Source organism: Astatotilapia calliptera, chromosome 13 (assembly GCF_900246225.1).
Source record: "Astatotilapia calliptera chromosome 13, fAstCal1.2, whole genome shotgun sequence".
Lineage (NCBI taxonomy): Eukaryota > Metazoa > Chordata > Actinopteri > Cichliformes > Cichlidae > Astatotilapia > Astatotilapia calliptera.
The window spans coordinates 6,016,506-6,032,384 of NC_039314.1; the positions used below are offsets into that span (position 1 = coordinate 6,016,506).

A 15,879-nucleotide genomic window follows, 5' to 3' on the forward strand; every position below is an offset into this window, starting at 1 on the left:
AAGGACTTTTATTTACCCTTCGTGAAACTCATTGATCATTTTCACTCTCTGGCAAAAAGCATAAATGTTAAATTTCCAGTTTTGTCACATATGGACACAGCTAGGCAAGTTTTTTTTCTGTTTCCAGTCTTTATTATAACATATGCTTCATAGTGAAAATACAGTAAGAAATCAACCAAGTCCCAGTTTTCCAACTGTCTAAAAAGACAAAATCCCTCTCACTCGTTCTCACATCCACAGTTAAAAGGGTTTTTATCAGCTAAGGAAAACCATTCATTAAATCTATTCATAGCTGACAGCTCAGGAGGAAATGAAAGGAGTGTGTCACTAAGGTCTTAGTCTCATTTCCTCTTAGTCTTCAAGTAGGGCTACTCCCATCGTCCTAATACATACAAATCTACCAAGTGTAATTTCACAGTGACTGATCTTGTCACACTTGATATTTACATTAAAATAAGATGAGCTTAAGTAAACAGGCTAGATAGCTTAAAATAGGGTCTCTTTATTGAATCCATACACAGTAATGTCAGTTTGTGCATTATGGGTTATGGCTAAGAATCTAAGGCTTGTATTCCATTATACACAGTTGGGTACCAACCAAAAAATGAAAATGCTACCACATGTTAAGCCAAACTCAGGTCCTCAACTGCCTTTCATATACTCAACAAAGTCCTACAGCTGTCACATATACTGTATGGCATATCTGACAAATGCGTGTGAGAAAAATACCACCACTACTACATTAAGTTACTTATATCACAACAGCCGATGTTAGATGAGGATGTCAAACTTTCATACTACTCAAACTGGTTTATTTGAGAACTTGGGCTTACAGTTGGGTTTATACATGAAGCTGTAACCAGGCTGTTACCACGTGTGGACACAGAAACAGCCAGGGAGGTCAGACAGGATTGTTTTGGCTTGGAGTTGCATGTTAGGTCCTAAGGCATACGGAGTGGTGGGGTGAGAAGTCCGGTGTTTTTGGCTCACAGTGGCCTCACTTGGATAACATTAAACTGCGTGGAGTTTCCAGCCTTGGAGGTCACATCCAGGTGCTGGAAGTCATCGCTGGTGATGATGAAGACGATTGAGGAGGAATTGAAGGTCACCCTCTTCTTGGGTCGCGCCTTGGTGCTGCTGCACATACTGGACACAACGATCGGTCGGATGGGACGCTCGGTCGGAGCCAGGGGGCGCTCTTTGAGGTTGCGCTGCAGCCAAGAGATCCGAGAGCAGAGCAGCTGCAGCAAACAGCGGCGGAACTGTGGAAGAGAAACAGAAGCAAAGGCTGGTATTTAACAACAGCCTCCTTTCTTCACTCATTAGTATGTCAAACACACAAGAGATCAGCCTCTAGCCAGCAAACCAAGACTAGTGGTCCAGACCATTTCACTCTGACATACAAAATAAAATAAATTTTTATGCTCACCATATTAAGGAATGGAAAAATATTTTTAAAATAGTGACATTTTGTGGGAAGATATTCCTGCAATTTGCTACTTAAAGCTGCAGTTACACAAGAGGAGACGAAACCGTCCCCTCACATTGAGATGCTATTGATTTGTTGTGTTTGTCCATATTTAATTATGGGTCAGCTGTGGTTACTCCGGGGGAGGGATGACAAACTACACAGCAAGCGGCTATTCAGAACTCTCAAGTGAAATATATCATGTATTCTAGACAGAAGCCTAACCTGGGCTGATTTTCGAGCAGCAACACAAAGAGATTGGTGCTGGAGAGGTAGCCTCACCCCAAACATTAAAAAAAAGAAAAGAAAAATAATTTGATTACAAACCTTTCTGCTCATAAAGACGTAAATGAGGGGGTTGTACGCCGTGCTCGACTTGGCAAAGAATGATGGGATGATGGCCAGAGTGGGCGAGACCATGCTCTTCCTGCCGAAGGCCTCCATCATGGAGACGACAGCGTAGGGTGTCCAACAAACCAGGAAGCAGGTTATCATCAGGAGAAACATCACGGCGACTTTCTTCTCATAACGCAAAATCTTGATGATTTGAACCGTTTGGAGGTCTTGGAGAGAGCGCAGCTATAAGAAACAGGACAGAGCAGGATGCTGACATGATGGGATATTTCTTTATCAAGCAAACAAGTTACAGTGACACTTTGTCATAAAGTAAATTTATGTCACAGTCTTTGATTTTGTTTTTTTGCTTAGCCTCATTAGTTTATTCTACTTATCTAAGACAATTTTATGTTATTTGGGGGGGATTAATCCTAATTTCTACCTGCTACACCAAAGTAATTTCTCAACTCTGGGATATATATCAACCTGTGCTATATTATTGATCTCCCCATTCTCCCCTGTCTGTCTTGTTCCCTCAGCAGCTCTTCTACTTCCATAGTCACATTTCAGTGGTTTTTATTCCGTTTTCCTTTGCTTTATTTTTTATCATCCTAAGGGCTTTTGCCTGTGTTTCATCTTGGGGCCTGTTCCAGGAAGCAGGCTTAGTCAAAGAGACGGTCAGTTACCATGGCAACAGACTTTGTGAACCTAACCCTCTTGCTGGTAGGATTTGTACAACAAACCTCCCCTCCTGCTAACTTTGCAGGAACTGCTTGTGTACATCCATATAGTCAACGTCAAAACATATACCAGAACAAATTAATCTGCAGGAGTTAACATTCTTCGGGAAACAAATATTGGTAAGATGTTATTTTGCTATCCAAGAAGTATCTTCAACTGCCTTTAGACAGACACAGAGCACGTGGACAATGTGGATTTCATTCTCGTCTCAGAATCAAACCTTTGCAATGTCTTTCTTTCTAACACTGCGATTCTGTGCACATTCAATCCAGTTTCCCTGCACTGAAATATTTAGTGTAATTTACTGTTTGGGCAGCATTTAAGTAGAAATCAATAAATGTGTAGTCATTTTGAGCTCTTTGCCTGTTAATCATTGTACAACTTTAGCTTGTGACTTTATAGTTTAACCACTAGCTTTTGTGCAAGCACAGTGTGTGCTCCCCATGTTATGATTGGCCTCTGATTCTAAGACATGACACACTCTCTCTCCTGGCTGCCATCACTAAGATGGTGATTGGACAGCTGTCGAGTCCAGCTCTCGACTCAGATTAAATCAATTTAAGCTCTGTGTCAGGACGACTGTTATTTGGAGTGAACATCCCGGTTCTGTGTCTCTTGTGGTAAATTTATTGGTTTAGCAGCCACATGGATGGATGGAAGGATAGTTAAAAAACAGAAAGTTAGTTTTCATTTTCATTGGGAGTTCTCTCTATTTGTTTTATTTCTTTTTATATTTAAACCCACCAAAGCTCTACAGCTGTCAGGCTAGTTTACTGGTTACAATAAGATAGATTACATTAATTTCCAGTTTTATCTCTCTTCTCCTCTTGAGAGTTGTATCTTAAGATGTTGGTAACATCGTAAAAGTTGTGAAAACATGATAATGCCTTGGTAACAGGCTGGGTTCACGACACTGCAGATCAAACCTACCCTTCAGCTAAAGAGATGTGATGATAAACAATATAGCTATTCTCTAGACTCGCTCAAAAAAGAACACAGCAGCTGAACGTAGACGTGAATACAATACTTATGACTTTACAATTTGTGCTCTTTATGCTCTTTTTCTTATTAATCCACAACCTTTTGCAAGCTTAAATTCTATTGTTTCTCCAGGCCTTCACATATCTATAATAAGATTTTCTTTCTGTAGCAAAGCCGACCAGCTGCTCTCGTATCAAACCAGAAATAGTCTGCAGGGTACTGAGTTATTCCTCTTTGAAGATGTTCCCAAAATACTGTGACATGTGACAAATCCAACCAGGCCTCTGAGGTGCTCCAAGAACGCAGCAGCTCACACTTCCTGCATGATTGTGCATATTTAAGAAAGGAAACTGATGCAGGAAGGCTTGGAAATCAGTTAGTCCCTTTCTCATTTACATGTTTCATTACAAAATGTGCTGTGTCACTTCAGCAGTCATCTCTTGAATGATGACTGCAGATTCCTTCACAGACAAAGTATTTTTTCGTGACATTATTAAAATAAACTGAACTCATGTCACTTGTCCTTTGCCACAAGAATTTAAGGCAATGCTTCTAAGAAGCACAATAGTGAGTTTTCTGGATGAGTTCTAGCATACAGGACAGGTCCCAAAGGCACAGAGGAATGTAATGATAAAACAGCCGTTAATGAAAAGGGTGTGAAATGAATGTCGCAGAGTCTGCATTTTCAATCTCTGGCTAAAGGTATAAAATAATCATGCAAAGAGATAAAAAAACAAAACAAAACTTTTGCAACAGTAACTGAGTTACTAACAATTTGAGAAGCTATTGACTAGTATGCTTACTTAGCGTCTGGAAGTGACGACTTGTTTGTTGTGGCTTCTTGACTAAGACTTCCTGTTCCATTCGCCAATCAGTTTGTAAATGCCGACCATTTTTAGAGCATTCGACTAAAGGCCCAGTGAGCTTATACCATGGCAAAGTGTCAATCTACAATCCATTCCACACATTACAATAACCTGTGAAGTGTGATGGACTGTGAGGTGGAGCCACATGACTGATGTTCTGTTTTAAACAAACTAAAAATTTTAAATTGTCAGATGTCTTTTAAATTAGATTTCACTCAATGCAACCCCTCAGCTGAAACTACACAAATATTTAGTGATATTCCAATATATCAGCCAATACTTACAAAGTAAGTACATAAACAGATTTCCCTAATATTGGTTATGTTTCCAACAGTGAAGTCGCAGAGTGCTCTCTGGTAGACAAACAATGCAATGCCAAGACTCATAACATGGTTTTCCCCTGTCTTTATTACTTTTTTTTATTTATCAGCTGCTATAGAAGCAGCTGATAAATAAGCGGTTTCTGCTTAGGTAAGCTGTTGTTCCTCTAGCTTTTTCTTTTTAGTTCCACTTTTTTCTCTTCTTTTAAACAATTGATTCGTCAATTTGGAGATCAAGTGATGACACTGAAATATCCTTTGTAAGTTGGTATAAAACGCTGAAATGTTCTTTCGCTGCATGTGATGAACTGACCTCAAAGTCAGCTGAAGTGGAAGTCCTGCGACACATCAGTGCTAATTCATGTGTAAGCTGAAAGACAGCGACACTTCAAGTGTTACATGAACTGAGGTGTTAGCACTCAAAGCAGCTGGAGTGTGTTTACACACTGGAATTTGTTGTCGGGTATAAGAGCTGGAGTTTTGTTTTTGTATTGTTCTCTGATGTCTCACTTTTATTGTACATGCTTGCACAGTTGAGCTGTCAGTTATAAGACAAGGGAAGAAAACAGCAGTGAAAATTCAAGTTACAGCACAAAAAAGATGTTTCAGGAGTATGACCCAAAACTAAAAATGTGTTTTGTGCAAAATCTTAAAACAACTGAAGTCTACTATTCTGGAAGTGAGAAATAACAACGTACAAAACTCTACATCAATAAATCGATAAGCATCTGAAATGGGGGTTAATATTTGAATAGAGATGTATTTTTGTGGGGATGTGTACCATAAGTTTTGACCGTCGTGGTTAATGTTTTGATAGGCTAGCCTTCATTTACAATCCCATGTTGTTCATTCAGTTTATTAATCTTATTGTTTCTAAGAGAAGCAAGCAATAAAAAAACCCAAACAATCCTTTTTATTCCTTACCCTTTGCACTGTATACAGGATGTTCCCATAGCAGTAGATCATGACACCAACAGGCACAAAGAAACATGCCAAGAGGAATAAGAGGATGAATGAGGCATCGTTTGGGTCCTTCGAGGTCCAGTCCAGAGAGCAGCCCAGCCTGTGGATCTCTAGAGTGTAGCGGTTCCACCCGAGCAGGGGAGCACCTGTCCAGGCCAGGGAGTAGAGCCAGATGTGGGCGATGGCTCGCCATGCCCAGGGGAAGTCCACCACCTGTGCATGGACCACCCGGATATAGCGCTCATAAGCCAGGGCCGCCAGAGTCATGATGGAAACGATGCCTGGCAGCAAAGGGAGAGAGACAACCACGCTGAGTAATGCAGACCGCGCACTGCAGGATTTGGGTCAGTGGCTACTCAGCGTGTCTGGGTTGAGTGTACATCGCACTCAGTGTAAACACAAATCTGAACATCTTGTGTCTGGACATCACATTCAATCATTTTGGTGCAAAACCCTGTGAAGATGCACAGAAAGAGGCTCTTGACTCCTACGCACACACACCTTTAGGACCCGCATCTGCATTACACAGCCTGCTTTTACCACACGTACTGAAGTGTCTTGTGTGCATAGCTGTCGCTCTTTTGTTCCTCCTGTGCATCATTTTACTTATAAGCATGCAATCTTAAGAGCACCTCTTAAAGCCCTGGTATAGCATCTACGATAACTTTGCTGAAATTAGGTCAATATGCCAGGGAAAATATTTTTATTCAAACTTCATCATACACCCTCCCCTAACCTATATACATGTATAGCCAGTTATGTAAGCTCAGATAGGTTTATTATTCTTTTGTTACATACGAATGAGACAGATACAGCATCAATAGGTGGATGCACAGATTACAAAGGGAGACGTTATATAGTATGCGCTAAGTTTGAGCCACAGCAAACCAGCTGAAGGAAGGATGTGCTTGGACAGAACAGCCAGGGCTTACTGCTGCAGCTCCTGTGGCCCTTTGTGTGTCAGTTACTGAGTCACACTTAAAGTAATGTGCAAAGAAGACATCTTATTTGTGCATGGATTATTGGAGGGCACACGTACTGTCAAGCCAAGGGGGTTATCTTTATATACCTCAATTGTAACAGTATGCTCAGTGTAAGCAGGTTCTCTGGATTTGCAGTGCTCACACCCACTCAAGCCATGACAACCTGTATGACCTTGAGTTTTTCACATATCAAATATCACACAGAATCCTTTCCCCCCCTTTTGACAAGGGGGGGAGGGAGGTTATCTAAGGGCCAAAGAGACAGAACGCAGCATCTTCTCTCTTCAATGCCACTTTATTCACGAAAGACTTCATCTTATATAAACTGTTATATCAACACTATCTTTGTATGCCTTTTGGTTCTGAATTCTCCTGTGACATGTACATTGCAAGCCACAACCACTGCTGCAGTGCTGCACACCGGACACAGGCGGGCAAGTGTGCCCTTTGGAATATGTGGAAAGAAGACAATGTCACTTAAAGGACAGCAGGATGACAGAAGTCCAGCTGGTTCGCTGGGTTTCATTTGCTGAAGCGGGAGAAAAAAATAATAAAAGAAGAAGACTTGGAGGCTATCACTAATGAGCTCATTACCACACATGAGTCCTTCTGAGCTCTAATTCCTACGCTGGTGGGACCCAGACAATGACCCTCAATGTTTATTCACACTTCCCAGATGAATAGACTTATGCTGGAAATAAATGGACACTTTTGCTAACATAGAAGGGCAGGCGCAGGGAGGTGTCAAAAGATTCCTCACTGTATGATGCAAGTATAAATACAGGAAGAAAAAAATACACAATATAAAGCTCAGCATAGCAGCTAGATATTACTCTGTATTTTAATACAATTGAAGAGAGGAAATTTTCACAAGAACTCGTAGATAATGTGTCATTTGAAAAATTTTTTTAAAAAACCCCCCAATTATATTTAGATTTATGTTACTGATAACGTCCTTCATGCCTTCGTAGTGCATTCTTTGTTATTAATGAGCTTCTCTCCGCCTTCTGCCTATTTACACTGAGCCGCTATTTCCTTGCATATAGTGCGAGACACACAAAAATGTAACAGGGTTAAAGAATTATATTTGTAAATTATTTTAATAAAAACTATTATTAAATGTTAACACATGCTAGCATAAACGATTAAATTACTTTATTTTTTTCTCCTCTCACCAAATAAGCTGTTGCTGAAGCCGTCCCAGATGCACGTCGACTGGCTCCAAATCCATCCGCCTTTAACGCACGAAGCGAAGGTAAAGTTTATTCCGATGACAGAAACTAGAAAATCACTCAAACTTATGTTGACCAGCAGCAAATTGGTAGGCGTCCGGAGTCTTTTGAACCTACAGTAGAGTATTATGACAAAGACGTTATTGCAAAAGCCGAATACTCCGATAGTCCCAATGGTAAAAGCGAGAAGTTTGTAGGTGCCAAGTGCGAAAATGTAATGTTCTGTACTTCTCCCGGCTCTGGTTTCGTTAGGGAGATTCATTTCGCGGATGGAAACTTGGTTTCCAGCATTGTGCTGCGCGCGTCTCTGGGCACGAGAGGCTGTGCGCTCGTCGGCGCTCCCACACCGGCTCCTCGCGCGCCGCTAATTCAAAAGCCAACCTGAGACTGCTGTTTGCTGAAACTAGGTCAATATACCAGTGACTAGTCAGACCCAACAGGAACGTCAGGCTTCCGTTTATACTTTCAAAGTAAGGCTTTTTGTATTCTTAGGTCTATATTTAGGTCTACTGAGATTAGGAGTTTGGCTGTACTTCGAAAAAACAAAAAATAAAATAAAAAGTCAAACAAAGACATACATGTTGAAATAAAGGCGTTCTTTCTTTGTGGGGATTGCAAAGTGAACTAATTATCTAAAAAAGTTTTCACATGTGAAAGTGTGCCAGACAGTTGGCAAATTAGTGTTAATGATAGCCATACATGTGTATACTTTTGCTAGGAGTGTGTTGGAAATTTGGTAATTGAGTGTTGTGCAGTGAATTGTGCCTACAGTTTTGCAAAGTGTGTGTTACAAAATTGCAAACTGAGTGCAAAGCAGTTTTTGTGCTTTTAGTTTTGCAAACTCAGTGAGTGGTTTTGCTATAAGTCTGAATAGTTTTAGAGATTGTGCTACAGGAATCAGAGTTAGGGTTTAAGCAATCAGAAAAAACTGTAAACTAGATTTATTAATCCCTCGGGAGGATTCCTCCGGGTTCTCACACTTATTCAGCTGTGTGACAGCAGTTTATTCGACCATCTACGCCAGCGTCCGGTTATATTTTAGACAGCAAGGAGCAGACGGCAGGTGACGTAATTCTGAAGGCTAGACCGTCCAATTTCACAATCGCTCATTTCCGGTCTACCCGGCTTTTGGAGGACCCGGCCCACTTAGACCACAAAGGCCGGGTCCTCAGGTGGACGCAGCCTCTGAATTTGGACACCCCCGGCCTGTTTAATAATAACGGTATTTTATCCGATAAATAAACACTGTAAGATTCAAGTTTTTTGTATATATATATGTACATGTATACCCCCCCCCCCCCCCCCCCCCCCCCCCCCCCCCCAAGGTTGGCAAGTAGGAGCTTGGCCCACATCAGTCTAAAATTGTATGTAACCATGAATAATGTGATGCCATGTCCACCAGGAGAGACTGGACAGTACAGATGTAAAACCAATATGCCAGCAGTTCATTTCAGCTAATGAGAGGAGCAGGCATGTGTTTGTTGTGTGGGCATGTAGTCCATGTCTGTTGCTGTAACAGTAGTTCATGTTGAGAATAAAACATCCCAGCTCACTGATCTGATAGAGGGCAGTAGTCCATAATGTTGCTGAGAGACCTTTTACTTTGTGGTAATCTTAGACGAGTAGTTTTATGGACAAAAACCAACAGGTCATTCAGTGTTCCCTTAGTGCTAATGTATAAGAGATGTTGGTGTACTGTAACTGAACTAATGTTGTTAATTTCTTAAAGTCATATTCTTTTATTGTCATGACTGTATTTGAAGCTATTTTTATTTTTGTATAATACCTGATTTATATGGAATATGGCTGAAGTAAACTAAAGCCTAAAATACTTAGTCGGTCATTTGTTTAATAGTAATTTAACATTATATAATTCACATATAAAACTATGAATTGTAATTTTAAATGGTTTAAAACCATGTAGAATAGCATATGTAGGCAAGTATATTTCTCTTTCTTTATCAAGAAGCAAAAACAAAAAGGAAAAAATAAGAAACAGGGCAGGGTTCGATGGTTGAATCATCCGTCCCCACCAATGCCACAACCAAATCTACACCCTTGCTGATGAGGAACACCTGAAGTCATGTCCCTAACACCTGCTGGTAATCGATTGAACAGTAATCTTATGCCTGACAGATTAGAGAGGATGGGGATGTTCTCCAACTGTTTTTATATTACCAGTGTAAAAAGGGGTAATGATGAGATTTCACATACATGCTTATATTCTGTATTGTAAAACTCTGTAGGAAACTTCTCACACTCAGAGTCTCACGTGCACTCGAAACCAAATGGTGACAGTTCATTAACTGTTCTGATTTTCCTTTTTTTTTTTAACAAATGCGTATCTGTGGGTCCTGTGACATTTTGAGGTGGTCTTCCTCCACCTCGTTTTTTTCCACAGAGAAATGTCATTGTGCTGCTGAAGCGCAGGGTTCCCAGGGCGACGTTGTTTGTGTCTGACCTCGTTTCTCTGCGCCTACAGGTTGATTTAAAATAGCAGAATTCTCTTTAAGACGTGGGGATGTCGCACAGACTGGAAGTGCTTAAATTGTGCAGTTCACCCACTGACTCACTTGCTCACGTGCCGTTCATTCACCACTTAAAGGTTTTTCATTCAAGGCATAGAAGGAGCTTTATGTTCCCCCTCCATACAGCAGGAATTTATGCCACAGCTCGACTCTGTAATAAAATATGTTCTCCTTTCTTGCCAAGGATATTGTAAGGGAGGGTAAGTCGTAAGCCTGTGATTATTACTAACTGTAATAATCTGTGATGCAATTGTGCTGTTATGCTGGGAAACAGTGGTCCATCAATATATTGTTCAGACCAGCAGCACTTGAAATTAAACTATTATCAATAAATAGGTCAACAGCATTCAGATATAGATATCTAGTTAAGTTTTTGTTCTGTGTAGGCATCCTTTTTATGTTTAATCTTATTGCTTTTACTGCTATCCATAAGTATTTAAATTTAGACAAGTCTTTAATGTTTTTTCTCCTCTTTTTCTATCCGATCAGACCTTCTCTCATAATTTAGCGAGAGGCCATATGTTTAATTAAATGGAATCCCTCTACAGGTGATCTCTGAGCATATTTCAGCAATGCACATCTGCTTGAATGTACAAAATCACCCACTGCTTTTCTCCCTGGAGATGCAATTATTGTAAAGCTACTCTCACTGTGCTGGGAATTAGCTCCATAATGAACTTTAAAGTAGCTTTTTTTCACCTCTCCGTCACAAACATTAGCACTTCAAACATGACAGAGCTCTATCTCTGGCAGTTCTACCATCACTCAGACATCTATAAGCATCAACACACGCTTCCTGACTCTCTCCAGTCAGGCTGCAGCGGTGAACCCGGCTACCCTCCGGTGTCTTTTAGAGAAACCCGTGTGGGGCTCCAGAGGTGATATTCAGACCCTATGAGCTCGTTCAATCATTACAACTACTTTCATGCATGACCACACGGCTTTTGGCAGAAATAAAGCTGATTGCTTGCTGACTTTTTCTTTTTCTTCTTGGCCTTCTGAAAGGCAATTCAAGTAATCTATTCTTCACTCAAAATTACAGTCCTTATCTGAAATGGACAAAGCAAAGTCCTGTAGCGGGAAGTGGCGAACAAGAAGAAATGCAGCTTATAAGCTCCTCTTTCTTGCTATGAGTTTAAAAAGAAAATGAATACTCTCATGTTTGTATTATATATATGAAGAATCAACCGGCAGACGATTAACCTAATTGCGTGTAAACCTGGTAGGCTTGATGGATTGTTAAGACAGCCAAAGTAAGCTAGAAAAACAATTGTCCATAAAAGTGTCAAACAAATGCAATAATCAAAGCCACAGCATAGAAGCTCCGTCTATGTGAAACTGTGAGTTCACATGTTATTGTCTCTTTTTGTCACTAAAGTCATACAGACCTGTTTACCTGTTAAAGCCCTTCAAAAACATTTCAAACTCTTTGCTTTGTTCATTTTCACACAGAACTTTTTTTTCATTATGTTTTAACTTTTTCCCTCAAAGAATTTTAATTTCAAAGCCATTAAGTATGGTTTCTTTGAAGTTATTAAACAACTGAATGTAAAATTAATGTGAAACAGCTTGGCTTAATGAACTCGCTGCACCCCTACTTGGGCTTCCCAAATGTGATTTCACTAAAGGGGGAAGCAAACATTGGAACCCTGATGAATATGCATCTACACACAAATATTAACTCGTTTAAAGATAATTCAAAGAAGACACGTGCTCATTTTAAATCCCCTGTTTTCTCCCTTGCATACTTCAGAGTTTTATTAAGCTTTGTGTAGCTTATTCTGGGTCTTGGTGCAGACCCTCAGTTCCTCCCTGAAACAAACCATTTTAGCTCCGCTCTCTTTATGAGCGGAGCTAAAACACTCAAACATAATAAGTGAACAGTAGTGCGTGTGTCTTAGGTGATCATATTAAGGATATGTGTTCTAAATGACATCATACAGAGCTAAGAGTAGAAAAACTGTCCTAAACAGAGCATTTGGAAGAAGTTGAAGCCTGAATCCTTGGTGGATAGGGATTGCTTGTAGCTATACTTATTTCATTTTATCTAACTGTGGACATGCTTAGTACAATAATTCACCATGACATGAATTTATGAAAAGGATGATAGGTTAATTTATGGATTACAGACCTGTTAACACAGATTGTTTTGTGGGGCCAAGCAATTTACCTCGGCTGCTCTTAGCTCCGAGCACAATATCTAGTGAAATTATTGAGGAGAAAAACAGCCCAGTACTTTTGCAACTAATGATGTTCATTTTTTTAATAATAAGTCACCACATGACTAAAACCCACTGATTATTTATTTACTATTGCTTTGACCCAGATGGGCAATTTGACGAGTCACAAATTCAGATTGTCTGATGCCACAAACAGCTGTCATGTATGACGTGGCTCCTGACTTACACTCGGCCCACATCCACTGCTGCAACAGCTGGCGTCTGCTCATTTTGTTAAATAGCAGAATAAAGCATGTGGCCAAAACCAGGTTCTCTCTAAAGGCCGTGTGTCCCATCATCCCTGCCCTCTCCGAGGGATTAACAGAGGAGAGGATTTGAACTTGGAAGTTGAGGACAGAGCATACTGCAGCTTTAATACATTGCTGTAGATGCAGCGCATTCTCAAGTTTATAAAAGTGTGCTGTCTGTGTGCTTTTTCACGTTTCCAGCCTCGTTCTTACAGCTAAAATAATTGTTCATTTTCAAGCTCGCTGCTGGATATAAGCTTTTTAATTGCGTAAACAATTCTCTGTGGATAGCGGCTGTCATTATTATTGATACGCTTATGTTCAGTGCCTCTTCACTGCCACGGCTAAGCGTCTTTGAAAATTTGCCAAAGAATCTCTTCTGTCAGAAATAAATAAAAATGTTAGCGTCACTGGAGAACAGGGATGTGCACGTGTGCATGGCGACACGGTGATAACACGTCATGAGTATTCCTCCTTTAAAATCTCATTTTAACGTTTCACAAGTCAAAGTCCATGTGCAGCTACAAGGGCAGCCAGAATTAAACTCTAATCGCAGCGAGTCACAGATTGGTGGACTCGATTCTGCCCCTGCAAACAGCAAGTTAATTACGGCGGGCAATTGTGGCAGCTGAATTCGAGAAATAATCTTTTAAAGGGATTCTGAGGAGCACACTTTAGACTGACACACTAACCTCTGTGGTGCATCCTTATTGCGCTATGAATAATTCATTACAGTAAACCATAGCTTGTCCTCACAGTAATTGGATAAGATAGACATGTGTGCATGTGTGAATGAGCATTTCATCAGAGCTGTCAGAAATGGAAATTAGAACATGCCATTGTGAGAGATAGAACACCTTTGTTGATTCCGTGGTCTGCAAGTCCCAGAGCCGCAGAGGAGGAGTAAGAGTGTTCTTGGATGCTCTGTGTCCTCATTGAGTCACAGATCCAAAAGGGTTTTAGCTGCCACACCTGTGTTATATTGCACAATGTTTCCAAACCTGGTGGCTAGCTATTAATAAAATATATTTTATTAATAGCCACCAAAATATATATTTTATTAAGGATTTTATGCTGATACCTAATGGCAGTCAGGGTGCCATTGCTCATCTCTGCATGAATATGCCTCCCCAGACCATTACTGACCCACCGCCAACTCAGGTCATGCTGAATGATGTTACACACAGCATAATGTTCTCCACGACTTCTCCTGACCCTTTCACGACTGTCACATGTGCTCAGAAAGAACCTGCTGTGAAAAGCAAAGGGTGCCATCGGTGGACCTGCCAGTTCTGGTATTCTATGGCAAACAGCAGGCAGTGAGCACAAGGCCCACTGGAGGACATCGGATTCTCAGGCCATCCTCATGAAGTCTGTTTCTGATTGTTTGGGAAGAGATATTCAACACCAGTGTCTTCCTTGCACAAAGGAGCAAATACCAGTCCTGCTGATGTGTTGATGACTTTTAATGATGTGCCATCCTGGAGAAGCTGGACTACCTGTACAATCTCTGTAGTTATCAGAAAGATCAGGAGGCAAAAATGTTGTTTGCACCCACTTTAACACAGTGATGGCCAAAACCATGGCCACACTCTGAAGTCTGTAACTCTTGTGTATTTTTATTTCTTCATTTGAACACAGTAACACACTTTAGTTTCTAATAAGTTTATTGATTGGTTTAAGTACATTTGTCCTGTTTGTAAGCACGCACATTTAGTTTACTTATGTAAGCATACCAGTTGATTACTTTGTTTCTTTTACCTGTTTCTTACCTGCCATGATCCCTGGGAGTTGCCAGACAAAAGGTGGTGGCCAGGGTTTAAAGTCCTTAAATACAAAGAAGGATAATTGGACCGCACCACCACTTCCTGCTGAAGGGGAGAATGTGTATTTTCTTTAATTAAAATTAAAAAAACGCTTTTGTACTTAATTAAATATTTGAGTTTCGGGTTAGTGGTTTTGAGTTTCTTCTTTGATGTTTAGTTTATTAACAAACTGGACTCTTCTGCATCGCTTTTGTTGTTTATGATTGTGTTTTGTTTAGTTACCCTGTTGTGTCGTAGTGGTCTGATCTGCAGTATATAGACCCCTGTGTGTCGTTTCCTGTTTAGGTCAGTTTTGTTTGTTGAGTTCACAGTTGTTTGACTGAGTCCAGGTTTGTTTCTTTGACCTCTTTTATGAGTTCAACATTTATTACTTTTGTAAATATAATTTTTGGGTTAAATAAATGAATACCCTATTTTTCTAACAATTCCCGTGACTCCTCCTGTTTTTTCAACTTGGTCCATCACAACACATTACTCCCAACTCTCTAACCTGTAAAAGCGTATGCTGGTTTTCAAAAGGCACCGAGGCAGAATTGGCTGTGCCTAAATGGGATGGAGCTAACAGTGGGGAATTTAGCAGCAGAGGAGCTGGACTCTTCCACAGGCAACAGGGTGAGATAATGTGAAATGTAGTATTCATTTCATTTTAATTGCATAAAAGCGACTCAGGCAAAGTCAGCGGAAATGGAAGAGTTTATTTTTCTCAGTTATTTCCAAAATGTTTGTTTGCTTAAGTAGAAGAAGAAAAATCCTCTCTTATCATTTTGTTTGCAGAGATTCTTGGTTTATTTTCACAAATATTTCTGCTTGTTTGTGTACACATCCTCAGCTTCTTTTCTCCACCTCAATTTTATGTATTTTCAGTGATATTTAAATATGTTTGTGTTTCAAGGTGTTGGAATAGATGTTGCTTCATTTTTCTGATCCCGCACACACACTCTTGACCTAAATCTCTCTTCACAGATGCAGTTTGAAGCTATAATGTCGGTGCATCAGCACTCGCTTTTGTGCACGTCTGTTTCTTCTGCCGATCTCTCTTCTGAGCCCCCGTCACTCCCCAACGGTTCTTTCAACTTCCCTGCAAAAGCTTTGACGTCAGCACAAACCTACTCCTGCACAAATGCAGATGCTGCCTGACTCACTGCATGCTAGAAGTGTCAAAGATTTA

General features: G+C 40.4%; 1 protein-coding gene and 1 long non-coding RNA gene across 2 annotated transcripts; one reads left to right on the forward strand and one right to left on the reverse strand.

Moving 5' to 3' along the window:
• Window positions 1-482: 482 nt before the first annotated feature.
• Window positions 483-8,263, reverse strand: opn3 (opsin 3). The gene is made up of 4 exons (XM_026190065.1): window positions 7,834-8,263; window positions 5,637-5,956; window positions 1,796-2,047; window positions 483-1,262 (listed from the first exon to the last, which is right to left on the reverse strand). The coding sequence occupies exons 1-4, from the start codon at window positions 8,150-8,152 to the stop codon at window positions 987-989; spliced, it is 1,167 nt and encodes a 388-aa protein (XP_026045850.1). The 5' UTR covers window positions 8,153-8,263; the 3' UTR covers window positions 483-986.
• Window positions 8,264-15,003: 6,740 nt separating this feature from the next.
• On the forward strand, window positions 15,004-15,879 carry LOC113035467 (uncharacterized). Its single transcript, XR_003274349.1, has 3 exons — window positions 15,004-15,040; window positions 15,211-15,323; window positions 15,675-15,879. It is a non-coding gene; the product is annotated as an uncharacterized LOC113035467 (long non-coding RNA).